Source organism: Equus przewalskii, chromosome 11 (genome assembly GCF_037783145.1).
Source record: "Equus przewalskii isolate Varuska chromosome 11, EquPr2, whole genome shotgun sequence".
Taxonomy (NCBI): domain Eukaryota; kingdom Metazoa; phylum Chordata; class Mammalia; order Perissodactyla; family Equidae; genus Equus; species Equus przewalskii.
The window spans coordinates 920,175-946,540 of record NC_091841.1 but is presented as its reverse complement, the minus strand read 5'-3'; the positions used below and the strand labels follow the sequence as shown (position 1 = coordinate 946,540).

At 42.7% G+C, this 26,366-nt stretch overlaps 1 protein-coding gene and 1 long non-coding RNA gene across 36 annotated transcripts in view; one reads left to right on the top strand and one right to left on the bottom strand.

The window, feature by feature from the left end:
- Positions 1–21,070, bottom strand: part of CAPRIN1 (cell cycle associated protein 1) — a 36,796-nt gene extending 15,726 nt beyond the window's left edge. Inside the window, exons 1-9 of one of the 35 annotated variants that reach the window (XM_070564735.1) lie at positions 20,156–20,228; positions 19,116–19,160; positions 18,178–18,277; positions 17,736–17,826; positions 7,692–7,754; positions 7,492–7,578; positions 4,464–4,702; positions 4,295–4,377; positions 895–1,032 (exon numbers count right to left, since the gene is read on the bottom strand). In XM_070564735.1, coding sequence (XP_070420836.1) covers positions 895–1,032; positions 4,295–4,377; positions 4,464–4,702; positions 7,492–7,578; positions 7,692–7,754; positions 17,736–17,738 — 613 coding nt within the window. In that variant the 5' untranslated portion in view covers positions 17,739–17,826; positions 18,178–18,277; positions 19,116–19,160; positions 20,156–20,228. The other 34 variants (XM_070564725.1, XM_070564723.1, XM_070564734.1 and 31 more) reach the window with 34 other exon arrangements.
- A 1,348-nt stretch (positions 21,071–22,418) lies between these two features.
- Positions 22,419–26,366, top strand: part of LOC139074435 (uncharacterized) — a 35,872-nt gene continuing 31,924 nt past the window's right edge. The window contains exon 1 of the long non-coding RNA XR_011524049.1: positions 22,419–22,640. This is a non-coding gene — a long non-coding RNA (uncharacterized lncRNA). The remainder of the gene's footprint in view (positions 22,641–26,366) is intronic.

Here is a 26,366-nt window from a genome sequence, read left to right as displayed (position 1 = left end):
ACATATTAAAATCTTACTCTCCATTTTAACCTACTCAGTACAAGTGGTAAGAGGGGAAAAAAAGACTGCATTATGTTGATCTGCAACCATGAATTCCACCTGTGCAATCTTCCCCTCTAGTTTCAGCCTAGGAGCTAACACCTATGTAAAGTGCTCATTACCATGTGCCTGCCGGGCACTGTGTACACTTCACACACCACTTTCTAAATGGAGGAGCTGAGGTACAGAGAAGTGCAGTAACTCACCTAAAGTTACATAGCTAGTAAGTGTTGAGCCAAGATTTTAATCCAGGTAATCTGATTCTAGAATCCATGCTTTTTACCTGTTTCTAAATTTATGCTCTAACAATGCTTCCAATTGTACTCGGAATTTTATTCATCAACTGATCATAAAAGTACTCAAAGTGCGTGCTTACCTACATACTAGTGTTTTGCTAGGTGTTAAAGTTAATTAGTAAAGATCCCTTGCCATTGAGGAATTTATGGTTCAAGATTATGGAGTTAGAACCTCCCCATCATAATAAAAAACCTCATACTATTCACCTCATATACTAGTAGGGTAAATAGCAATAAATCTGGGCATGTTAGCCAAAAATCTATTTGAAAAGCCTTACAACATGTGCCCCTCATCCACACTCCAGTTCAACAAAACTGCAGCAAGAGAAACAGCAGTTTGTTCCAGTGATCAAGACCAGTAAGGCTAATATAAATGACTGATGTTTAACCCTCGGGAATTACTCTTCATGTGCTTTGTCTTCATACTTTGTCATGCTTAAAGGTTCTTTAAAAATCTCAGCGTACACATATAACTAATTAAACGTACAGCTTGAACCTGTGGCAAACGAAAGGAAAACCAGGAGCTACACTAAAAGCTCCTCTCCACTGGAGTACTCACCAGCTTCAGCTCCCTGGTCTTCAGCTGTTGGAGCTGAGGTAGCCTCTTCCTCCTCACAGAGCCCATTCTGGTGGTTGTGGGTGCTGTCAAAGTAGTTGGACTGGAAAACACGCTCAACAATTTCCCTCAGAGCTTTATCTAAGAACAGGTATGAATTATGCTGTTAGACCATCTGAGGATGCCCAAGTGGAGTAAGACTCAACATTCTATAAAATACTCTGCTAAGGAAAAACCTCACCAACTGTTACTAAAACACATATAAAGCATTCAATTCCACCAAGAACAGAAATTTATTACAGAACGACACAGAACAAGAACCACCTATAGGTACTAAACTTTATGCATGGGCTGCCCCGTGGCCGAGTGGTCAAGTCTGTGCACTCCGCTTCGGTGGCCCAGGGTTTCGCCAGTTGGGATTCCGGGCACAGACCTGGTGCCGCTTATCAGGCTGTGCTGAGGTGGCATCCCACACAGCACAACCAGAAGGACCTACAACTAGAAGATACAACTATGTACTGGCGGGCTATGGGGAGAAGAAGAAGGGAAAAAAAGATGAGCTACAAAGGTTAGCTCAGAGCCAACCTTAAAAAAAAAAAAAACTTTATGTATTTTAAGACAGTTCAAAAAAATTTGGGGCTGGCCCCATGGTGCAGTGGTTAAGTTCGCACACTGCTTCAGTGGCCCAGGGTTTGCCGGTTCAGACGCTGGGCATGGACCTACACATAGCTCACTGTGCTATGGTGGCGTCCCACACTGTAGAACTAGAATGACTTACAACTAGGATATGCAACTATGTGCTGGGGCTTTGGGAAGGGAAAAAAAAAAAAGAGGAAGATTGGAAACAGAAGATGGCTAAGGGCCAATCGTCCTCACCAAAAAGAAAGACAGAAAAAAACCTGACAACTATTAATTCATTCACTAAGTATTTATTTATCACCTAACTATATGTTAGACAATGTTACTAGACACTAGGGCTGCAAAAAGGTATGTAAAAGACTATCTTCCTTCCCTAAGCGTACAGTCCATAAGAGTAATCAAAAACTCACAAAAACAGTAGAATTACATCTGTGAAAAGCACTACACAGAGGTGCAATGAATTGGACCTAGTCAGGAAGAGACCACAAGAGGCTTTCCTGGTGCCAAACACAAGAAAATGAAAGTACGCACTGTGGCTGAGCATAGAGAATAAGAAAAAGCATAAGGAAAGATGAGGCTGGAGAGACTGCTAAGCACCAGACTATGCAAGGTTCTGAAATTAAGGACGAATGTATATAAAACATAATTAAAATGAAGCCATTACAAGATTTTAGAGAGATGGAGGTAGATTCCGTTAAGAGACTGCAGGAGACAAGACAAAGGCAGAAGAGTGGAAAATAAAGGGAAGTAGACAAAAATCAAACAACACTTAAAAGACAAATTAAACTGTCAAAATTTGGTGCACTAGGACATAAGGGGGGGTAGGATGAGGGCAAAGGTGTGTGTCAGGAATTAATCTCCATTTCCCGGCCTTGTAAAGTAGATGCAGAGTAAGGCCATTCCCTGTCACTGCACAGAAAAGTAAAACTTCAGGGATCACATTATATCCAAGTATCGTAAAAACCATTCTATTAACCACCACCTTTTGAATGCCGAACAGGTCATGAGTTTTCCTTCCCATGCTTCAAAGGCTCATGACTCGGAACTACTTGCTCTCAAAAACTTACGCCTGAGAACTGCACGCAAGTAGGAGCGCCAGTGTGAGTGCACCAGCCCCTCTCCATCAGCTACAGTAGACTGCTAAGGTGCGGGAACAAGACTAGGGAGAAACCACCCCCAAACAAGCAGGAGCGCAGAGGGCCAACCTTGTTACTCTCCCACAACGCTCAGGAAATCTCATCAGGCTCGACCTAAAACTACTGTTTTAAGCTAACAAGTTCATACATACACCAACTACTTTCCAAATGTCTAGTGGTGAATTCAGTACGTATTTGTAGCAGAACTAAAATCAAGTCAAAAGGATTTTGTTTTTTACAAGGAAGTACAGGCAATACTACAAGTTAAACCAAGAAAATGAGTTCTTACATGAAAAGATACCAAAGGACTGGTTCCTCATATTTGATTTACCCATTTCCCTTAAAGCAAAGACACTCCAAATTGCATCATACAGTTTTGCCAATTACAGCTTATAACCCAATTTAATTTCTTTTCAACCAAATAGGTAAAAACAACATATAAATACAGATATTTTTACCGTAATATGTTCAAAAATCTACTTCAATAAATCAACTTTATAAGCAGCAAACAAGAAACTATTCCCTAATTTATTAAGGGGTTAAGACCCAAAATTCCTAATTTACTGAGGTGGTCAAACTTCCATGTCCTTTTTTTTTTCTTTTAAATCAACATACAGTTGTATATTTGAAGTTAAGGAGCTCATGTACAGAAAACTGGAGTAGCTATCAGATTTTAAAAATATACACACACAAAAATCAATGACCCCAAATTAACAGAAGTCTGAGAAAAAACTAAAGAAAGACTAAGGCAACAGCCGTGAGTAAAATGGATAAGGTGCAGTAAATGTTTCTCACTAAAGTTCAGCCATAAGGAAAAACCAGTCCCTATCTAGTACAGAAACTCTGGAAATTCAATTTGGTATTAAGCTGTCTACCTCAAGCAGACTAAGTTATAAACAGCCATGTTAAGTTAGGACTCCTGCCTTTACAGATTTTTGGTCGTTTGTTGCCGGTGTTTTGACTTACACATACACTCACACACACACAATGCAAAAAAAAGACAAGACACGGGCCCGGCCCGGTGGTGCAGCACTTAAGTTCACACACTCCACTTTGGCGGCCCGGGGTTTGCTGGTTCTGATCCTGGTGTGGACATGGCACCGCCTATCAAGCCATGCTGTGGTAGGCGTCCCACATACAAAGTAGAGGAAGATGGGCACGGATGTCAGCTCAGGGCCAGTCTTCCTCAGAAAAAAAGAGGAGGATTGGTGGCGGATGTTAGCTCAGGGCTAATCTTCCTCAAAATAAATAAATAAATAAATAAATAAATAAGGGGGAAAAAGACACAAAAGGAAATAAACCAAAAGGTAAACAGTGGATGTCATTTATACAGTTCTAAAATTTCTTCAATCAACGTTACTTTTTTTTAACTGAGAAAGCTTAGCCCTGAGCTAACATCTGTATCACTCCTCCTCTACTTTATACGTGGATCACCACCACAGCATGGCTCACGAGTGGTGCAGGTCCCTGCCTGGGGTCCGAACCCACAAACCCAGGGCACGGAAGCAGAGTGCGCAGAACTCAACCACTAGGCTATGGGACCGGCCCCAGTTAACATCCCTTTTAAACAGGCGAATAATTTTTAAAGACTCTCAGTTACAAAACCAGAAGCTGTCAATGATACTCACAGGTTGTTCCACAGACAGATTTTTCCTTCCCTTCCAGCAAGTCCCACAGGTGAATGGAGGCATGCTCATACTGCTCATTCAACCTTGTAATGATAATCAAACAGCTGATTAATCACCGTTCAGTTCTCAAAGCAACACTTAGAAGTTTCTACTATCAGACACCACTTACCTCAAGCTCATGTCCCGTACAGGGTCTGCTAACTTGTAGAACTCATCCAACAGCGACAACTCTTCTTCAGAGAGTATTGGCACTCCATTCAAACCTTGTTTCAGGTCAGTTCGCACTTCTTCATCTCCCAATTTGTCCAAAACATACTGCAGCTCAAGTACAGTTTTTAAACGTTTCTGTTCAGCTTCTTCTCTCATAAGCTGCTCCCGACGTGCCGTCTTCTTTATTGTTTTCTGAATCTGCAAAAGAATATAAATATAAGACACGAAAATGAGTTTTACAAAACTCCTTCAGTTCAATTTCAGGTCCAATGTAAATAAGACATATTTCACTCAATGAGTTGGATGTGACCCCACTACACAAAAGGATTATTCCCCACTTACAAACAGCTTAACACATCATCTGTTTCAAAGCAGTTATTAGAAATTCAGAATACATCTTTCTCTAAAAGGTATCATACTACAGAAATGTTACCGATGAAATGACATATTTGTGACTTGCTTCAAAATAGTCAAGCAGACAGGGAGCAAGGGAGGAGGTGTGGGTGACGCAGGAAGGACAGTCACCCGTGAGACAACTGCAGAAGCCGAGTGTGCATAGAAGAGGGTTCTTCATAGTCTTTCCTTTAGTTTTGAAATTTCCCATAATAAAAAGCATACAAATTGTATTTAATTAAGGCCCTGATTCAATCTAAAATATAACCCAACCAAAGCAACAATAAAAAAAAACTTACCTATATCTATGTCCTCCACAGAAAAATGGCCTAAGTTCTAACTTTAAGTACCTACTACTGACTCACAAGGAGATGCCAAAACCCACCACTGCCCTCACCCCAACAACCCACTGCTGGTGCTATAAAAGCTTGCAACAACTGAAAATAGCGACTAAAACCGACTTCTTTTATATTTGAGGATGCTGGCAGAGAAAGACAGTGGCAGTAAAAGACAGAGAAAAGCTAATTATGAAGCTATCTTTCCCACTATTCTTTCCCTCCCACTTCCCTTTTCTTCTCCAGGAGGGCTGAAGGAAGGACATCAGCCACACTCAACTCTTTCTCTTTTCTCATCATCTAGCATTAGCTCGGCATCAAAGAAAAGTCAGTCTTTTAAAGAAAGGTCAGTCTTTCCAAGATCCATGACAGTGTTTTCCTTCCTACCTTCTCCCTTCTCTCGAGCCTCACTAAGATAAATTGAGATGGAGAAAACCAAAATAAGGATGTATGAAACGTATAATAAAGGGGAGACAGGGAGGGAGACCTGGAAGGAATGATGAAGGCTGAAATACTAAGACAAATCGAGAAGGGCAGAGAGGGCAGCAGAGTAAACGGTATCTTAGCAGCAAGTGGCAAGTGTGGTACACATGAACAGAAAGAGATCTAAGCTAGGGCAGTCAAGGAAGCTTTCAAGGAGAAAGTTGCATCTGCTCCTGAGATATATGAGTGCTTTCAATTTTATGGGGCAGGGGGGTGCTATTTTAGGGTAGAAAGGTCTTTATAGGCAGCCAGAGGCAGAGAACATTATAAGAAGAGAGGCAGGAATGTGAAAAGTCAAGAAAGCAAAAGAAATAAAATAAGAAAGCCATTTTGGATGAAATGAGCAGTTCCATTAGGGAAGAATATGAAGAGTTATGTTAAAGAAGCTTTTGGATGCAAAACAAAAAAGATATTTAATAATTGCGGAAATACAACAAAGGATCAGAGTTAAATAAAAAGACCGCCAGTGAGGTTAAATGAGTGGTAAAAAGTTCCTGAAAATACTAGTGTTAAAACAGAAGCAAAGGAGGATACAAGTATTTTCATTTACACAGTGATAGATTCTATAGAAACAGATTCTATGTTAAATTGTATGTCAATACTACTTCTATGACCCACATTTTTTTTTTTAATTAGAAAAAAAGTGGGCAGAGTTCATCAATCCAGAGGTTCTGACCTCAGCTAAGTGAAACAAATCTCCAGTTGGGTGTAAATTTCCTTTACTCCACTTTGAGGGATATCATCGATATTTTCCACCTTTCACTAAATTTAATAAGCAATAATAATATTAATTGCATGAAATACATTAATTATACATCCAATACTGTAATAAGCACAACCCTACAATGAGGTAGGCACTATTATCTCCATTTCCCAGATTAGAAAACTAGAAGCAGTGTGAGAGGCTCCCTCTCCCCACCCTCCCCTTCTTCTCTCTACCCTTCTAGTTCAGTTTCTTTGGAAACCCCTGGCTGATACTAGAATAAAGAAGTTACACAGCTCAAAGTCATACAACTATTAAGTAAAAGCAGTGGAATCAGGATTCAAACCAGGCAGTCTGGTTCCAGAATCAGAACTTTTAATCTCTATACCGCATTGCCTCTCATAGTTTTGTTTACTCATTTGACCAAATCAGAGGCAACTTAGTATCTCAATGTTGTTAGCCTTTTTCCAAATAAGCTAACAGTAATTCAGAAAGATATTAACTTTCTGGTCTCAACTTTCAAAAAATTATTTGACTTTGCTTGTATTTAACTTTTTGTCCTGTTCCCAATGGATTGTCACAGCAAAAGATATTTGGGAAAAACGCACCACTCTGTTGGATCAAGGGTTGACACAAGAGCAAGGTTCAGTTTGCCACATCCCTTAAGACCCTTAACAGAGAGGTTAGTTAGCAATATATGAACAAGTCTCTTTATTTTTTGATAGTCAATGGAATTTTAGGAACATCATTAGACATAAAGGAACACATAGAAAATAAATGCATACCACATTTATGTCTATTTGCACAGCTAATTTTTTAAACCAATGAGATCTTTAGGGTAACTACTATACATGTTTGTCATATCCAAAACTCAGTCCTTTTAAAAGGTATCTTTCAGCTATTACATTAAACTCTACAGAATTGGAAAGCATCTTAAATACAACTGGATCCAACCCTCTCACCCTGCAGAGAACTTATCAATGGCTACGCAAGGACTAAAACCCAAAAAACCAAGATTTTCTGCATGCCTTATTTTTGAAATTTCACAAACATGTACACTGTCTTTTACTTACATCCTGACTCAACGCCATGAAACTCCTCTGCAATTCTTTCGCAAACTCCAAGTTATTTGTGACTTCCTGGTACTTAGACACAGCATCCTAAAATAAGAAAGACAGAACCCAACTTTACTGGAGACACAAGGAAGCACAAAATTAATTTTATTATTAAAAACAGCAGCATAAAATCTGTAATAAAAATGTAGTATCGTTACCAGCTGATCCTGATTAAGCCTTTCTCCTTTGTTCATTCGCTCTTGGTAATCATCGAGCTTGCCCTAAAAGAAAGAATTATATTCCATTTTGAAAGTGCATACCAGCTTAACCATGCTAAATAACAAAACCCACAAGTCCTCTAAGTTTCTCTCACATCTTGCCTTAAATAGACTTTTTAGATATACTCCAGTTTAAGTTAGTACATAAAACAACTTAGTTAAAATTAATAGTGAGCTAAAAAATGAATTTAAATACTCGAATGATACCAAATATTTATAAGCCAGTGACACAACATTACTTATTCTTTAGGTTTCTCCAAAAAGCTATCCATCAGATGGCCCAGGCATACGGTTCCTACCCATGTGGGTGAGGGCCACAATTTGGTTAGGATCCTGCTTATACCCAAGTGAGCATATCAAACATTTTATAACATGTTAAAATTTGTCACTCCCTCCCTTCCCCCTACCAAAGAATGCATGTGAATCAGTGATATAAAAAGAGTGTATTTTTCCTGAATAAACCCATGTGCGTACTGTCTTTGACGTGCCTCATCCCTTTCTCCTGAACAAGCTGATATTCAATACTTCAAGCTATCACACTACCTATGGTGATTCTTCTCACAGATGGAATTAAATGTGTGAGAGTAGGGGTAGAAAATTAACCTCTGGTTTAAGGTGATTTTTTTTTTTTGCCAAGATGAAAACGTTGGAAGTTTCCTCAGCTACTACTATTAGATAAGAATTCCCAAAAAAGATATTCAGGTAATGCAACATGGTCAAGAATTCAGTTATTGTTTTCAGGGTCAGAGGAGAAGGAATAAGTAGAAATCTAAATTAACGGGGAAATTTTAAATAATCACAATAATTATGAACATACATAAGTTTCTCACCCTTAGTAATAAAAAAAATTAGCCAAGAAACAAAAGACAAAGTAAGGTTCTAATAAAACGCGTTCAGAGACACAGAAACAAGTTTAAAAGCAATGTTAATAAGTTGGTTTAGGTCAGATGATCCATTTTCTGTGTACCAGAAACATTAGTCAACTTGCATAACTATTCTATCCTAAATTTAAAAGCCTATCACAATTCATTAGTTCTACTGGAGGTAAATAAACCAAGATAATCATTAAAACATTAAAGGCTGACAAAGTATCCAATTTTCTTCTTAGTGAACTACTTCACACGATCAATTAAGCCTCCAGCTAAACAGGTATAAAATTCAGCCCACTGGTTGAAAAGTAAGTTTTTACACTCATCTGGCAGGACGAACCCCCGGTGCAGAAGATGTGCTTAACTGCCTCAGAACACTCTGAGGAAGGACAGACAGTTCGTTCACTTTTTTAAAAGGGTAGGCTACTTTTCTTTTAAGAAACAAAAAAACTAAAGATTTGCTTTTAATTACAACTTAGGATACAATAATAGTATTAGAGTCAGAATTCCTCCTACATTTACAGATAGTAAAAGATATATAAACACAAGGAGGGCCTAAAATTTAGTGCTAGTACAGTCAAAAGTCTGAACTAGCTACCAGGCAAAAGAAAAACTGCTATTAGCTTATAGCGGGCATTTATTACCTTCCCTTTTTATGGTATTGTACATTTTTCAAGGACATTATTGCTAAAGCTAGAAAATAATACACACTGAGCATACTACATATCCCTTATAGGATGGAGTCTTATATACCTAGCTTAACTTTATCATTTAATGTCTTGAAAACTTAAAAGATATGATAATCAAAATGGATGTCAAATTAAATTCCTAAAAAATGCCTATATATATATATATATAAAAAAAAAAATGAAGATTTTTTTAAATGTTAAGAATGGTACCTGAGTGGCAGAATTATAAGTGGAACTTTGTTCCTTTTATTTTGTACACTTAGATATTCTGAAATGAACATATATAGTTGATATAATAAAAAATTAAAATTTCATGCTATATAAAAGACGTTAAGATTGACATATTTCAGCATATTGTCAGGACTTTCACCTATAGTAATCCTAGAGTATGAATCTATACCACCCTATGGTAGGACAAGCTATCTTACAGTAAAAAAGCTCCAATTTTCTACACGGTAACAAAATCAGTATTCATCCAACCCAACATGCACAGCAGATGACACTTTCCAAAGGTGGTCCATCATCCACAGTCCTACATGCCGCTCTACATGTGACTCTCGCACCCCCCACAAAGAACCAGTCCAATTCCCCTGCCACTGTATCGAGTGGGCTTTAACCAATGAAGCACAGTAGAAGGGATCCTGTTTGACTTCCAAGGCTAAGTCAAGACAGCAGTGCATCTCTGCTGTGCCTGCTGGGCACTAAAAGCACTTCTACTGGGAGCCCTGAGACATCATCTAAGAAGTCCAATAACCCTGAGGTTGCCATGCTACAAGGAAGCCAATCCATGGAGAGACATCTTATATAAGAATGCTGGTCAGTAATTCCAGTGTTACAGTCATCCTAGCCCAGGCATCAGACTCGTGAGTGAACAAGCCTTAGTCTTCCTCGCTGAGGCCCCAGGCATCACGAAGCTAAGATGCCAACGCCACTGTGTGCCCTGGCTGAACCCCTGACAGGCAGAATCCACCTGCATAAAAAAATCATCCAAGTTTCGGAGCAATCTGTCACACAGCAGTTAACTGGAACAAGGTTAAAAGGAAAATGAAGAGAAAGCAGCTACTTTGTGAAGCTCAGCTTCATAGTACACATCTTCAGGGAATACTGTCACCAAAACGTGTGCAGAAAGACCTCTGTGCAGCCAAAATAAAGATTTACGCATTTTATTAAAACACACATCTCATTAACTTTGATTTTATATTACTGTAACATGTTTCTAGTTTTTCAATCCATAATAACTTAAGAGCTATGACTTTTAAAGGGAGGAGTGCTACTAACCCAAGAAACGACAGCTTACTCTGAGGGAAGAAATGTGTAAGAAAGTCACGATGTAACTGAAAAATCTCAAAGATCTTTAAACAGGGGATTTTCAAAAAGCAGACCAAAGTTCCAGTTAGCTGAATTAACACATCTATATGGATCCAATCAAAAAATATAGTTAATCAGGGGCCAGCCTGGTGGTGCAGTGGTTAAGTTCGCATGTTCCGCTTCAGCTGCCAGGGGTTTGCCAGTTGGGATCCCAGGAGCGGACATGGCACCACTCATGAAGCCATGCTGTGGTAGGCATCCCACATATAAAGCAGAGGAAGATGGGCACGGATGTTAGCTCAGGGCCAGCCTTCCTGAGCAAAAAGAGGAGGATTGGCAGAATGGAAACTACAGGTCTTTTTTTTTTTTTTTTTTTTTTCAATTTTTCCTTCTTTTAGACCCTGAAGCATCCCCGGTACACAGTTGTGTGTTTTAGTTGTGGATTCTTCTAGCTGTGGCATGTGGGACGCCAGATCAGCCACGACTTGATGAGTGGTGCTAGGTCCACGCCCAGGATCCAAACTAGCAAAAACCCTGGGCCGCCGAAGCAGAGCATGTGAACTTAACCACTCGGCCACGTGGCCCCCCCCACAGGTCTTTTCTGAAACGTTGTTCTAACCATAAGACAACACAAGTTTCGTCCTAAGTTTACACTTGTTCCTCTAAAGCTGTTAACCCTTTCTACACTACTGTCATAAATATCCTACCCCCTATCCTTGCCCAGGCTTCAGACAAGCAAGATCCTGGGTCTGCTCAAAGTTCCTAACAGCCCTCATTTGAGGAAATATCAAAACTTACTAATAAATGACTGCAGAATGACAATTAAAAAAAACTGTTCTACAATGAAGGGCATTAGCTTTTTCTATATCAGTATAATACAGGATCTCCAGGCTGCTTGGGCGAACAGGACCATCATCGTGGAATCTAAACTGAAGGGACTACTATATACATGTATATGATATATATAATATATAGAATCAGATCTCTACATAGAAGAGACCCTATGTTGGTCTAAGTCAGTGCTTCTCAAAGTGTGGTCCCCAAACCAGCAATATCAGCATCACCTAGGAACTTGCTAGAAATGTGAATTCTCAGGCACCACCCCAGAACTACTGAATCAGAGACTCTGGGGATGGGACCAAGCAGTCTGTGTTTTAATTGAGTCCTGAGTGATTTGGATGCTTGCTTAAAGTTTGAGAAACACTCACCTAGATCAAAAACACTGTAATTCCCTTGCAACAGTGAGTCCAGTAGAATGTAAAAATAAATTATTCTGAATCAAACACGATACAAATTGTGACCCCAGAAACCATGATATGGCAGCCTCAATCTGGAAATAGGTTGCTTACAATTTCAGCTTTTAACAACTTAGAACCCTTGCTGGATGGCAGTTCTCTGGACCAGTCTATGAATCTATTCACCCAGTAATCGTGTGCATAAGGTCCATTTACGGCCTCAACAGTGAAGGGCCAGCGCCTTCCGTCCACAAGCAGCACTTCTAGGAAACCCTGCACTGCTAGCCAAAGCTCCGAAAGCCGGGACTTCACAGATAAACTCAGGAGCAGACACCAAAATTTGCACTACAAACAGAAAGCCTCTCAGGACAATCAATAGGTCTAACTTTCTACTTTTCAAAAGGAGGGAAGCTTTCGGAGATAAGGAAAAAGATGTGGATTTGCGCTGAATCCCAGCAGTACTACAATTTGCCTAACCTTTGAAAGAACAGACAACTCAGAGACAAATGACACTAGCTTAACTGCCTTCATTCCTATTGTCACATCCTATTCAAATTGCTTAAATTAAGTCCAAATAGGAAAAATTACCCATGTGGGGTTAAAATGTGCAGCATGAATTAATCAATATATAAATAAGGACTTGTTTATCACACTGACTGATCCAATATTAATTCCAAGAAAGACAGAGAGGCAAAGATAGGAGCAAAAAGGGCTCCAAACACAGCTTTTTTCTTCCCTAGGCTACAACAAGGCTGCCCAACACACAGCAGCAGTAAAGACAAATTGGCCAACTACTCATATCATCCACGTGACTATTTTTTTCTGGAGAATGGAGCTGTTTTCCTAGCATAAAAAGATATCTTCATCAAAAGCCTACCACAATATCAATTAAAAAAAACCTGCCCTCTTAGATTCTATCTTGAAATACCTATCTTGAAATTCTATTTAGGTTTCCTTTTTCAACTACTGAGTGTCCCAAGTATACTAAAAATTCATTTATAGCACCACATGAGCAAGATGAAAACCAGGCCATTTCTCAGACCCAGAGTCTCTGAAGGGACATCATGGGATAGAGCTGCGACTACCCCCAGTAAGCATCCAGACTACACAGTCACTTGGTACTGAGAAATACTGACTCCAACCAGTGCTGCCCAGTCCCACTCATCTCCTGTTTTTCTGTTGCTTAGAAGAGTTGACAGTAAGCACTCTGTGACAGACATTCAAATTTAAAGTATCTTACCTAATCCTATCAGGGAGGCACTATTATGAATCATATTTCACCTAACTGGAAACTGAAAGACAGGGCAATCAGATAACTTGCCAAAGGTCATAAATCCCAGAAAAATCATTTGTGCCTCAATACCTCCCCACTTTACAAGGCCACACTGGATTCCAGCCGTTGCTGCATTTCATTTCTGCCCCGCTGCTGTGTGTTCCTCTTTCCTTTCTGCAGAGTATTACGACATTGCTCAATCACAGCACACCCAGATCTTCCCTGCTTCCTAAAGGTGTCTGCACCACCACCAAAGTTCCTCTATTAAAATGCTTTCTAAAAAGTCAGGACAGTGCAGAAGGGTGCCAGAAGATGAAGATCCAAAATAGCTGTCCTGAGCTGTCCTTCCTTACTGTTCTATCCAAATTCTATAAACAAACCGAAGAAAATATTTTTTAAATTATACCATTAAAAAGATATAGCAAAAGAGACGAGAGACTTCAAAAAACCAAAAATTACTCAACTAGACAATTCTAAGTAGTCAAAGAAAAAAGATTAGGAGGAGACAACAACTGAAAAAACTAATTTGGCTATCCGGGAACTATGTAACTCCTGGTCACAATTAAGAAAATGATCTCCAAACTGGGACAGAATACTTAAAAATGAAGCCTAAAATATCAAAAGTACTAACAGCTCCTAGCTATACTTTATTTTATGTCTTCAGGCCAAATAAATCACTTTTACCGTACTGAAAAATCCTTCAGAAAGACAAACAAAAACAAAAGATAAAGATTTCTTTTCCTCTCAAGTTTCTGTAATCTTCAGTGGCCTTTCTAGATATCCTTTCAAGTCCGCAATCCCTACATTCTCTGTTCATTGCATAGAAACACCAGTTCTGACTTTGCCCACATAGTGGGAGGCAGCTGACTGTCTCCATGCACCCTCTACCAACTGAACTGAGAATTAGTTGCTAGTAAAACTCAGAGAAGATAAGAAAGATAATAAGAAACAAAGGTTTCCTAATTTTTAAAAGGAGGGTAGAGAGAACATATAGTACCATCCATAAATGATGTCTAAAAGCTATCTTCAAATGCTGGAAGCCTTCTCACATAGCAGAAATCCGAGTTATTCCAGAAAACAAAATAAGTATTAAATAGTGGGAGTGGAAGTGAGCATAACTCTAACATCAAGAACTTAAGAGGTGACAAAAAATGAAATACTTTCATTGAAAAATGAGCAGTACACCAGGCCCTAGAAGAATGATTAAAGCAGCTGAATAAATACCTGTCAAGAATGCAGGATTTCTGAACACTAACAATAGTAAAAGGAAGCTAAAGATGTTATCTAAGATCCCATTATAAGATAATTTTTCAAGCAGACACAAGTAACCAGGAGTTTAATTTGACAAGACTTTTGTCCTACTCAAAAGCAAAAGATAGGAGATAATCCTGTAAAAAAAAAAAAACCTTATTCCTTGTCCATGGCTGTAATTATGCAGGTAAGTCCAAATGACTGAAGCAGCTGACAGCAGTAGGAAAATGAAAAAACATCATGTTAAAGAGTTCCAGCATCATCTATTTTGAGTTATATTCTTTGTGTGTGTGTGCTGAAGAAGACTGGCCCTGAGCTAACATCTGCTGCCCAGATTCCTCTTTTTGCCTACGGAAGATTTGCTTGGAGCTAACATCTGTGCCAGTCTTCCTCTATGCTGTATGTGGGTCACCGCCACAGCATGGCCACCAACAAGCTGTATAGGTTCACACCCGGGAACAAACCCAGGCCGGGAAAGCCAGTGTGCCAAACTTAACCACTAGGTCATGGCAGGACCCCCGAATTATATTCTTAAAAAAGACTAAAGCTTGTGCGTTTGAAAAACAAATGGTCACTGATAATCTTAATGAGTGTCTTTTAAACCGTCAGTTGCTTTAACCAAACTCCTCATTAGGATGAGTCGGAACAAGAGAATGATTTATACACTCCATTGGGAGTTCAATGTAAAAAGATGTGAATTGTAATTCACTTAAAACGGAGACCAAAAGGCTTTTCTCCAATGATTCAAGTATATTTCAGTTACTTCAATGTTCGGATAACAGTATCAAGGAAATACAATGAAATTTCTAACAATTTACAACGGTTCAAACACCAAGAATTTTCTACGTCCTCCTTCCTAAGACTATTCACAAATCTTGCTTACACTATCTAGATTTTAAAGTAAAGTTCTACTTGCCTACTCGTCAACTCTGCTCACTTAAAAAAAAATAAAATCCTTCAGGAAAAATTCCACTTCAATAAAAAACACTGCAAGTAAACAGCTCTGCTCAAAAACCATTTTTCCCCTCACAGATTTATCTATTTTAACAGAGTTTGGGTGATGAAGCTACTATCTCTATGAACGATTTAGTTGAAACAGCAAATACTTATTTAGCATACACCATTCAAACGGCACAGAATAACGTTATTAACAGTCTCTGCACCCAAGAAGCTTACTACCTATTTAAAAAACACAGTAAGGTAAGAACACGAGGCAATATAAACATGCCAAGGAAGTGAACAGACAACAGGTGGGACAGGAAGTTAGAGGAAGCAGACTGCTCCGACCCACACGGCCAAGCAGCCCACGCTCCCCTTTCCCGGGACACAGGAACTCTGCACATGCCCAACCAAGTCTCCTTCCAGTGCTTCACACTCACAGTCTGTGCAGCAAAAGCACCGGGACAGCCGGGAGCGACACAAGAGCAGGAGTCAAGCAATTTACAACTCCAGCTCAGGAGGAATTTCTCTTCTGCTACTCCTCGCATTCTTCTCTACTGCACACACACCATTCATGTCCCCAAGAAAAAGGGAGCAAGTACTAAAAAATATCCAGAAGCTTAATACAAGAATTAACATGGAAAGGCTGACACATGGAAAGGCTCCTATTTCTCTGACTGGTAAAGCTTTTCCCAAATTTTCTAGTCAATAACAGACCAAGCTTGAGTAGAGACTGGCATGTGTGCATATGGAGCTCACCCTAACATAAAGAGAATCTTCAGAGTTTGAAAGTTCAATTCATTACAACAATATGGATGTCCCAATGAAACCTGATACAATGGGACTTTACCTGTAGTACTGCTAATCTCAGGACCCCACTACCTGGACAGCCTACAAACACAATTTAACAAGGAGACATTAATAAAGATCTAACAATAAAGAAACAAAAGCTTTTTTCTTCTGCTTTCAGCTTTTTTAAAATAGAGAAACTGTAATAAAGGATTAAAGGATTTGAGGGCCAGCCTTGTGGTGCAGCAGTTGGGTTCACATGCTCTGCTTCAGCGGCCCGGGGTTCACCAGTTTCAGATCCCTGGCGGGGACCTAAGCACCACTCATGAAGCCACGCTGTGGTAGGCGTCCCACATATAAAGTAGAGGAAGATGGGCACAGACGTTAGCTCAGGGCCAGTCTTCCTCAGCAAAAAGAGGATTGGTGGCAGATGTTAGCTCAGGGCTAATCTTCCTCAAAAAAAAAAAGAAAAAGCAATTAAAGGACTTGACGTAAAAGGTATTATTTGGTTCTACAAGATAAGCTTCAACAGGAAAAATTACACTAACGTTGCAGAGCATTACAAATTCTAATCACCCCCATTAAACATTACAAGAGACCTTGGCATTCACACCCATTCCAACCCAGGTCATTTTACGTAAGCATCTCAATTTTCTCTTCTATAAAACGAATTGGACTAATTCTAAGATGGATTTAAGATCTCAAAAAATCTTAGATTTTATTGTAGTAAATATAACCTTTTCCAAGCATTTACTAATTTTTTTAACAAAACATCTTTATCTTCATCTGTTCTACATGTAAGGTAGGAAATTAATTACATAAAATTATAACAAATGGTTTCCTTAATCTCTAAGTCATACAAAATGTATTCTGATAGAAATATGTGCCACATGAGAATTATCCTAGAGTAGAATAATGAGGCAAGGTTCAAACAATCCATTCTCATTATAATACTTAGGATTCTATTCTGATCCCAGAAAAAGGTACCTGTGTTATCACGAGGATATTCACATCTTTTTCTTTTTAAATTCAAATTTTAAATACTTTGCTACATCTCTCCCCCCCCTACACCCCACACTAAGGCAGGCAGAGGGAAAAAAATTAAAGCATTATAAATGCTTTTTTCCCTGTGACGAGGTGAACTCAAAACAAAGTAATCTTGCACTCTGCATTGCAGAGGGATAGTTCATGTAACCAATAGAGAAGGCAGCACATCAGAGATCTTAACGGTCAAGAAAAACTTCAGATGTTAGCCCTAAGAAACATTTTACTTATAAACAATGTTTTTATTTCAAAATACTTAAAAGAAATTCTGCAATGAAAATTCTAACTGGAAGCACACTGCAATGCTCTGGAAAGAAACATTATCCTTTTTCAGAATAATGCTAACAGTAATGATATAAAGAAAAAACTTTAGGGAGCAGTATGAAAAATAGTAGACTTTGGTCATCATTTCTGGTCACATATTGGTTAAAAAGCTGTCAGGCTGTTTTGAAAGAGAACACTGGTTAATCTTTCACCTACCGCAGTCACTAGTGTCTAACCCTAGTGTATTTACAAAGAATCTAACAATTTTAAATGTCATCTATTAAAACACCCTTTCTTCTACATCAAAACCGATTATATCTTACCATATAAATAAGCTCCCTCTTCAGTTAAAATTAAGACTTCGTTTCAAAATATCATCTTGCATAGCCTAGGGCCCAGTTCTGTACCAATGAACTGAAGAAGAAAACCAGGCAATCACTCAATTCGTCATTACTCATAAGTTTAATCAGTTAAAGATTTGTTAATGGAGCTTTACACTTAATTCTTACTATACCTGTGTTTATCCTCTTTGCTAAGTGCTCATGTAATCTTTATAAGCCCAAATTTCAAAAAATACCAGGCCATTTAATTGCATTACATAATACGATCATATTTCATCAATGTGAAGCATGCATTCTCACTTTACAGATGCTTAGCTGTCCTCTAAGTGCTTGGCTTATTAGAAAATTAACAAATAACTTTGTTTCTTAAATGAAGCGCAGTAAAATTATTTCAATTCTGTGTCTCAATGTAACTGATACATACTGTAACTGATAATACATATCTAGTAGTAATTTCTGTCAGGATACTTGATTTCGGAATCCATGGAAAAAGGCATTTTGTCTGAAGACTCCCATGAACAGGTCTGAAATACAGCTCAAATATCAGTTGCTAAGTGGACTGAAGCAAAAAGAAATCCAGTTACAAATAGCTCACTTTACTCCATAAGGATTTCTAAAAAGGTTCAAAACTGATTTGTAAAGTAAATCCTATTTCAGGTGTATTAGAAATGCTCACTCCCTACTGAAAAACGACTCAAAATTAAATGTTTATACAGTAAGTCATCTAGACAGAAAAAAATTTCCATTTAAACTAGAAGCCAGATGTGCTTAGAGAAAAATTCAAATGCCTCTCAAGTTTCTCAAAAAGTAAAACTTACAGTTTTAACAGTAACTAAGACACAACGTCAGTACTGCCAATGTAACTATTTAAAAGTAGGTAGCTCAGTGTGAGTTATCAAAAAGGCTCACTTAACTGTAATTTGACCTTTCTACTACCTAGCACCCAAAACACTAAGACAGAAAAAAAATATGAAAATACATTTGCTACTTTGTGTAGTTTGTTAAATCTCCATTATTACAAGGGAATTTTTCAGTACTTACTAGTCTAGTCTACCATCTTCGTAATAATTACATGACTTTCTCCTCTACGATGGGGGGGCAGGGAGGCAACATATAGTAACACAACCCTATACACAGGAGAGACCCACCACGGTTCAGGCCCTAAAGGGGCTTGTAAACTACATTTCTACTTTTTTCAAATACACTCGAACACTAGAATCTAACAATCACCTCACAACTAAGCTGACTGCTAATCAATGTCTGACTTCATATTAATGCCCTTGAAAAATTACTCTTGTCATTAAAATATAAATATCCCTATTAAGATGCCTATATGTAAAATACTATATCATTAATATTTACCTTCTGATTCCTATCCTAGAAGAAAACAGAGATTTCCTAGGAATTCTGAAAATTAAATCATTCAAGCATCACCCAGATTGACAGGATTGTTTATTGCATTGAAATGTTTTAAAGATATCTAAGTCTCAATTTCAGAGTGGGAAAAACTAAATCAGATGGGCGACTCAGAACCAAAAGAGACTGGCCTTAGGGCGTGTTTATTCTATTACGTATTTGAATGTAGCTACTTTACAATTAAAATACTTTTGTTGCTTTGTTGATGTTGATAAATCTATTTCAATCATTTATAATAAACCAGACTTGCTTTTCAAAATAAAAGATGGGCAAAAAGTAGAAATCCAAGATTAGTGCATCTCTCAACTTCAAAAAAAGTCCAAGAAACTCAAGTAAAATTCCCAATACAGAAGACAGAAAAATGTTTTAAAACTCTCCTAAAATGTAAAATAAACCATTAAACAAGCAATTAAGATAATTACGGCGTAAATGTCATCAGTTTTCTTCGAGTTATCCCCCACAGCCCAAATTTTAGCCAAACAGTTACTATTTCAACCTCTTCAGTAGTACTATTCGGTGGCTGGCTAAATACTGTAAACATTCTAAAGGACTTCCCCAAAATTAAGATACTATAGTAAATATATTTTACTAGAGACAGACAAGCAAAAGTTACCGTAGAAAACTTATTTTCCTTTTTAAGGTATAAGGCAAAAGCGTGCATACTAATCACACATGCAATCGCCCCAATTTTGTGCTGCTGATGCGTCTCCCTTTCCCCCCCGCACCCTCGGCTCAGGCTGCGCTCGCCGCCGAGCCCCCCGCCCCGTGCGTGTCCGCACACACACACGCACACGCGCACATACACACACGCGCGCACACACGTGTCCCCGCGAGCGGAGCCGGCGCCCAGAGCGCCCAACAAAAGGCCGGCCCGCCGCCAGGCCTCCCGGGCGACCGCGGCCGGCCGACGTCGGAGCGGAAGGGCTGCGGCGCGGCGGCTCCGGGGGGGCTGCCGGCCGCCGCCCCCGCTTTCGCTTTGTGCTCACAATGCGGCTCCGCGCGCGCCCTGCCCGCCGCCGCCATGTTCGCCGCCCCACGTGCCCGCGCCCGCGCCCGGCCGCCCCCGCCCCCACCGCCCCGCCGCGCCCGGCGCCCCCGGCCCCCTCGAGGGCCCCCCAGGGCCGGACGGCCGCCGCGGACACTCTGCTCGGGGCCGGGCCGGGCCTGCGGCTCGGGGACACCCAGACAATCGAACAAAGAGGGACCCGCAGGGGCGCCCCGCGGGCGGGGACGGGGGGCGGCCGAGGCCCCTCAGAGGGGCTGCGGGGTCCCGAAGGCGACACTGGTGCCCCGGGGCGAGGAGGGAGCCGGGCACGGAGCGGCCCCCGCGCAGGGCCAGGCCGCGGGCCTCTGCCGCCCGGGCGCCCCGGCAGGGGAGGGGGCCGCGCGCGGCTCGGGCAGGCGGCGGCACGGCGCGCCGAGGCCGAGGCCCAGGGCCGGCCGGGGCCGGTCAGCTGACGGCACGTCCGCGGGCCCGCTTTCCGGGCCGCGCGGGGCGGGAGGGGCGGGAGAGCCGGGCCCGGGCACCCCCCGCACCTTCTTCTTCTCCAGATTCCGGAGCTTCTTGTCGATCACGCCGAGGATCTGCTTCATGGCCTCCGTCTGCACGGCGCCCGTGCCGCTCGCGGGGTGCTGGGCGGCCGGCGCCGCGGCCCCGGCCCCGGCCCCCGCCTCGCCGCCGGAGGAGCCCGCCGCGGGGGGCGGCCCGGACGACCTGCTGCCGCTCCCGCCGTGGCTGGTGGCCGAGGGCATCTTGAGACGCGAGCGAGCCGAGGGAGAGCGGGAGGAAGGACGAGACGGCCGGTCAGGCGGCGGACGGGGCGAGACGCGGGACAAAACGCGCGGCGGGAGGGCGGCTGCGCGCGCGGCGGGGGCGGGGCGGGGGCGGCGGCGCGCGCCGCGGGGCAGGAAGGGACGGACGCGCGCCCCCGCCCGGCTCCGCGCCCGCCCGCCCGCCCCCGGCGCCCAGGCTCGCGGGGCGGGGCCTCGCCGTCCGGCCGCCAACGGCCAGCGTAACGGCCCCTGGAGGCCGCGCGGTCGCCTTCGGGGGCGGGGCGGGGCGGGGCGGGGCGGGGGCCTGGAGAGGGCGGGGCGGGGAGGGGGGGGCGCGAGGCCGCGCGCCGCCCGCAGGGACGGACTCGCGACGGCGGCCCTCCGACCCTTGAGCGCCTCGGCCGGCGGCGATCACCGTGCGCGCGCGGAGGCCGCTGGCGGTCCCGAGGGGAGGCCGAGGGCGCCGGCGTGGCGGCGCGCTCCGCCCTGTGCGGCTGCCCCGAGAGCCGCGGCGAGGGCGGCGGGCGGGGCCGCGCGGCCGGCCGCGGGCGCAGGGGCGGGGCGGGGGCCTTCGCGGCCGCGCGGGCTGCCCGGCGCGAACGCCTGCGGGGAGGGCGGCCTCCTCGCCCGGCCCGGCCCTGCCCTGCCCCGGGGGCGGCGGCTCGGCGCAAGTCGGGCGGCCCTGGGGTGGCTGCGGGCGCGGCGTCTGGAGTTTTGAGGCAAATCAAAAGCGAGGGTCCTTCAGGCGAAGTCGCTCGACGTCCCAGCGGGGACAATAGGTGTCAAGCGGCCGGCGGGGCGGGGCGGGGCGCCCCGGGGAAGGGCCGGCGGCCGGGGGTCCCTGGGGCGCGCGCGGGGCCGGGGCCAGAGGGCTGGCCTGTTAGGAGTCCTAAAGCTCCGGACTCGTGTGAAAACAGCCTTCAGCTACCTTGAGGTGACATTTATCCAAGAGGCCTGAGCGTTACGAATTGGGCTTTCTTTTCCTTTTGTTTTAGATTTACCTAAAGGTTTTAAGTGAATGTTGAATGAAATACAAAACAGAATATTTTTTGCTCCGAGAGAATTCTTCCCGCCTTGTCATTAACCTAGGGGTAGGGTGGGTGTGGACAGTGAACAGAAAATAAACCAAGCGCTGGACAGAAATGTATAATCATTGGAAAATGCAGCGGAATGTTGTGTGAAAGCAGTAAATGACTGATGTATAATTTGAACTCCATAGAAAGGGGATTTAGAAGAAGGTGATACCAAACCCACTGTTCCTGGGGAATAAAGTGAGTGCTACTGATTGGCAACAGTGTGTCCTGCGCCTCCGGCCGCCGCCTCGTGTCCCCATCAGCTGCCAAGTCCCTTATCTAGTCGTTCAAGTATTTCTTGAGGCTCTTACTATGCGTTAGGAACTCTCTAGGGCCAGGGATTGTGAACAAATCAAAAACCTCTGTCTTCGTGGAGCTCACATTCTAAATGGGGCAAAGATAAGAGAATACACGTCAGATAGTGAAGTGGTGGAGAAGAAAACAGGATGGTCAGGAAAAGCCTGACCTGAGCCAAGCCTGAAGGAAGTGAGGAAGGAAGGCCAAGCAGCTATCTGGGAGGAAGAATTTTCCAGGTGGAAGGAGCACCGAGCGCAAGGATCTGAGATGGGAGTGTGCTTGGCGGGTTCAAGGACCAGCAAGGAGGCCACAGTGGCGAGAGCGAAGGGTAGGGTGAGGTCCAGACATGAAAGGGGGCCAGTCTTGTAAGGCCTCCGAGGCCACTGGAAGAACTTTGGCTTCCGCTGAGTGAAATGGGGAGTCACAGCACGCATAGTTTAAAGCAGAGGAGGAGTATGGTCAATCTGCGTCTTAGAGAAATCCTCTTGCTGCTCTATAAGAATTTACAGTAAGTGTGTATTAGAGGTGAGGGGAAGGGTGGGGCAAGAGCAGAAGCTGCGAGCCCAGTTAGCAGGCTGTTGAAATGTTCCAGCCCAGGGATGGTGGTGGCCAAGGTCGGGGTGTTACCGTGAAGGGAGTGACAAGTGGTTGAGTGCTTCATACACTGTGGTGGTAGAACCAAAAGGATTTGCTTATCAGTTGTGTGTTAGGTGTGGGAGAGGTCAAAGCTGACCCAAGGTGGTTCTAGACGGAAGCCCCAGAGCTATGCTGAGCACTGCACTGAACACCCGCTGAGCCGAGAGGCAGAGAGGAGGGCATGCTCCTTTAGCTGCTTGCAGCTCTTAGAGCACTCAGCCTGCCCCCTGTCGCTGTCGGAATCTCAGGCGCCACGCTCGGCCCACTGCATTTTAACAAGATCCTCGGCTAATTTGTATACACGCTGAAGTTTGAGGGGAAAAAAATCACTGCTTTATTCCTTAGAATTTGACCAATGTCTTTAAGATCACACATGAAATACTCTACCAGACAAATTTTCCCCAGACCTACAGCATCAGAAGCCTCGGGGTGGAGTCCCGCACTCTGTTTTAACATGTCCTCGGGGTGAGACTGATGGGAGCTAAAGCGTGAGAACCAATGACCGGGAGGCCCCTGATGATTCAGGTTTGAGCTGAAGAGGGCTTGTGATAAGGCGTGAGAAGGAGAGGCCACTTCTGCGTTTCCTTGGCTCATTGCACAGTAGTAGTTACCAAAGCATGAAGACTCGTGTTCAGCTAAATTAGGCTTTTCTTCAAGGAAAAAAGAAAGATTGTTGAGAGGGAGCAGGATAGATGACAACACAGACAGCAGATTCTCAGTTGGGGTCCATCTCGCAGCCGTCGGTGTATCCAGATAGGCTGGGTTATGCTGCAGTAACAGTCCTGAAAGCTCTGTGACTTCAAACAGGGATCTGCAGACTACAGTCCTAGGGCCACGTGGCCCTCCCACTGTTTTTGTAAATAAAGTTTTGTGGGACACAGCCACATCCATTCATGTACATATTTTCTATGACGACTTTCCTGCCACAGCAGAGCAGAGTTGAGTAGTCGTGACAGAGACAGCATGGTGTGCAAAACCTAAAATACTATCTCATACTTTACAGAAGTAGTTTGCCAATCCCTGGCTTAAAACATCCATCATGGCTCAGCAGGAGGGCCCTGCTCAGAGTAGTCATTCGCTAGATTCAGGCTGATGGAGAAAGCAAGCTCAAGCGTTGATGATTACCTTGCTGTAAGAAAAAAGAACCTGGGAGTAGCTCAAGTAGTAGTCAGTTAAATACTCCAGACAGGTGGGTTTGCGTCACGTGCACCCACACCTCATTGGCCAGACAGTGTCACATGATGCCAGGCAACCAAGAGATGCTGTCCTATCAGATGCCTAGTAGGAAGCTAAGTGAACCAGAAACGTTTGGGGAACATGCATTAAAGCATACATAGCTGTGGTGCGCTCACTTCCTACAATATGTCATCCCATCCCGTTTCCTTGGTGTTGTGACTTTCTTGCAATCGTTCAGGTCAGCACTTGCTCCAGGAAAACCAATGAATTTCAGGCAAAACAGTGTCTTTAGTCTGACTTCCTGCCCAGTCGAATGCCATGGTCCCAGCAATCAAAATTTGTCTATTTCCTACCTGACAAAAGGGGACTGAAGCTATATTTATGTGAATTTTTAATACTTTCCTGTCCTTTTTTTTTTTTACCTTTTTTTCTAATCCAAAACCATGCAGTGGCTTGGGGTCATTGTATCACTGAATAAATAGGAAAATTAAAGGTTTTTCCCAGAAAACAAGTGGGAGAGCAGAGTACATCTATAAATGAAAAATGCTTTCTCCAAAAACCTTGGTTTTAAGGTATAGCCAATATTAATATGTTTTAATAACAGCAATCTCCCAAGACTTCTGACGTTCACTTGTTTAATTCATGAGACCACAGCACTCTGAAGTCTCCACAGGCGAGTGAATGAATAATTGAACTACTTATCCTGATAATTGTGGCAAAATAGTTCAGCTGCTTCAACTTGAATCACCCGATAAACTAATGTCAAGTATGTTTCTAGCAAAAGAGGGGAACTTCCATCTGAATTACCTTAACCGCCTCTCTGCCAGGGTAACAGCGGGAAGCCCAGCCTAGCTGTGGACTTCACTGCTCACACAGCTAAGGCTCTTCTCTTCCGGTCGTTTTACTACAAGTCAGCAGCAGACATTTGTATCATAATTTTCCATTACTGCCTTTTTATGATAATTAATCCCATAATTGTCTGTGTGTCCATGAGCCACCATTAGACTCTGAGCTTTTAAAGGGAAGAAATCAGTTGTTTTGATTTCATCTTTGTATCCTCTGAAGTAGTAATATGCCTGGCACAAATGTTTTGTCAATAAATATTGCCTACTGTATTAACCTATCAGTCCATGCTGCCCCTTTGCCCTGTTACATTGTGGTCATCAGCTGAAGTGGCATTCTTTTCCACTTATGTTTTCTTATGTCTGCCTTTTCTTAATTGTAATATTACGCTTAGAAATACAGCTTTATATTTTGTAGAGGTAGAAAAAGTCCGGAATAGTTTTTCAGGTTTCACAAATTACTGTTATTTCTTACTGAACACTCTTAGAAGCCATGCACTACTTTTAGCATATAAGCAAACATAACTTTGAGCACAGGCGTTAAAATGCTTCATAGTTACTTATGTGAACTGTGCATTCTCTTAACTTCGTGTTTCTATTTCAGTGGTTCTCCACCTGTAGTGATTTTGCACCACCGCCAGGACGTTTGGCAATGTCTGGAGGTGTTCTTAAGTTGTCACAACTTGGCAGGGAGGTGCTCAGGCATCTAGTGGGTGGAGGCCAAGGATGCTTCCAAACATCCTGCAATGCACAGGACAGCACAGACTTATCCAGGCCAAAACGCCAATAATGCTGAAGGTGGGAAACTGTGTTCTATTTTATGAGACCAAAAAGGTATTCATTTGATTCAGCACCTTGCAAGTGACAGTAGTGAGATGACACAGGCAAAAACACACACAAAAAAAGTGTCTTTAGAAAGAAAGTGTGGAAGGATGTCACACTAAACTCTGCATCTCGGCACTGGTGCGCATTCATGGTCTTTTTCAGGCAATATATACTATATATATTCATTTCTCCCACGAATACATGCAACCCACTGTGAACAATAGTCTTCTGAGAAAAAGAATTTCCTTCAAAGTGACAACAGCTCCACAAGTTTTAGAAGGAATAAAACTTTATGTATCTCAAAGTTACATCCTGGGAGAAGCTAAGTACAGGGTAACCAGCTTATTCAGGATTGCTTCCACAGCTGGTCAGGTCTGTATTATTTCAGGAATAACTTTCACACCTGACAGTGCCACTCCCCCACATCAGGGGTTCACCCTTTAGGTGTTAATAACATTTATCCTGAGAGTCTAAGAGCTTGGTTTAAAGATCTCTTAAGCACTAACAAGCTCAATTGAAGACATGAAAAATGCTACGGAAAGGTGTCGGTCCTGTCTTACTTATTTTTTTTTTCT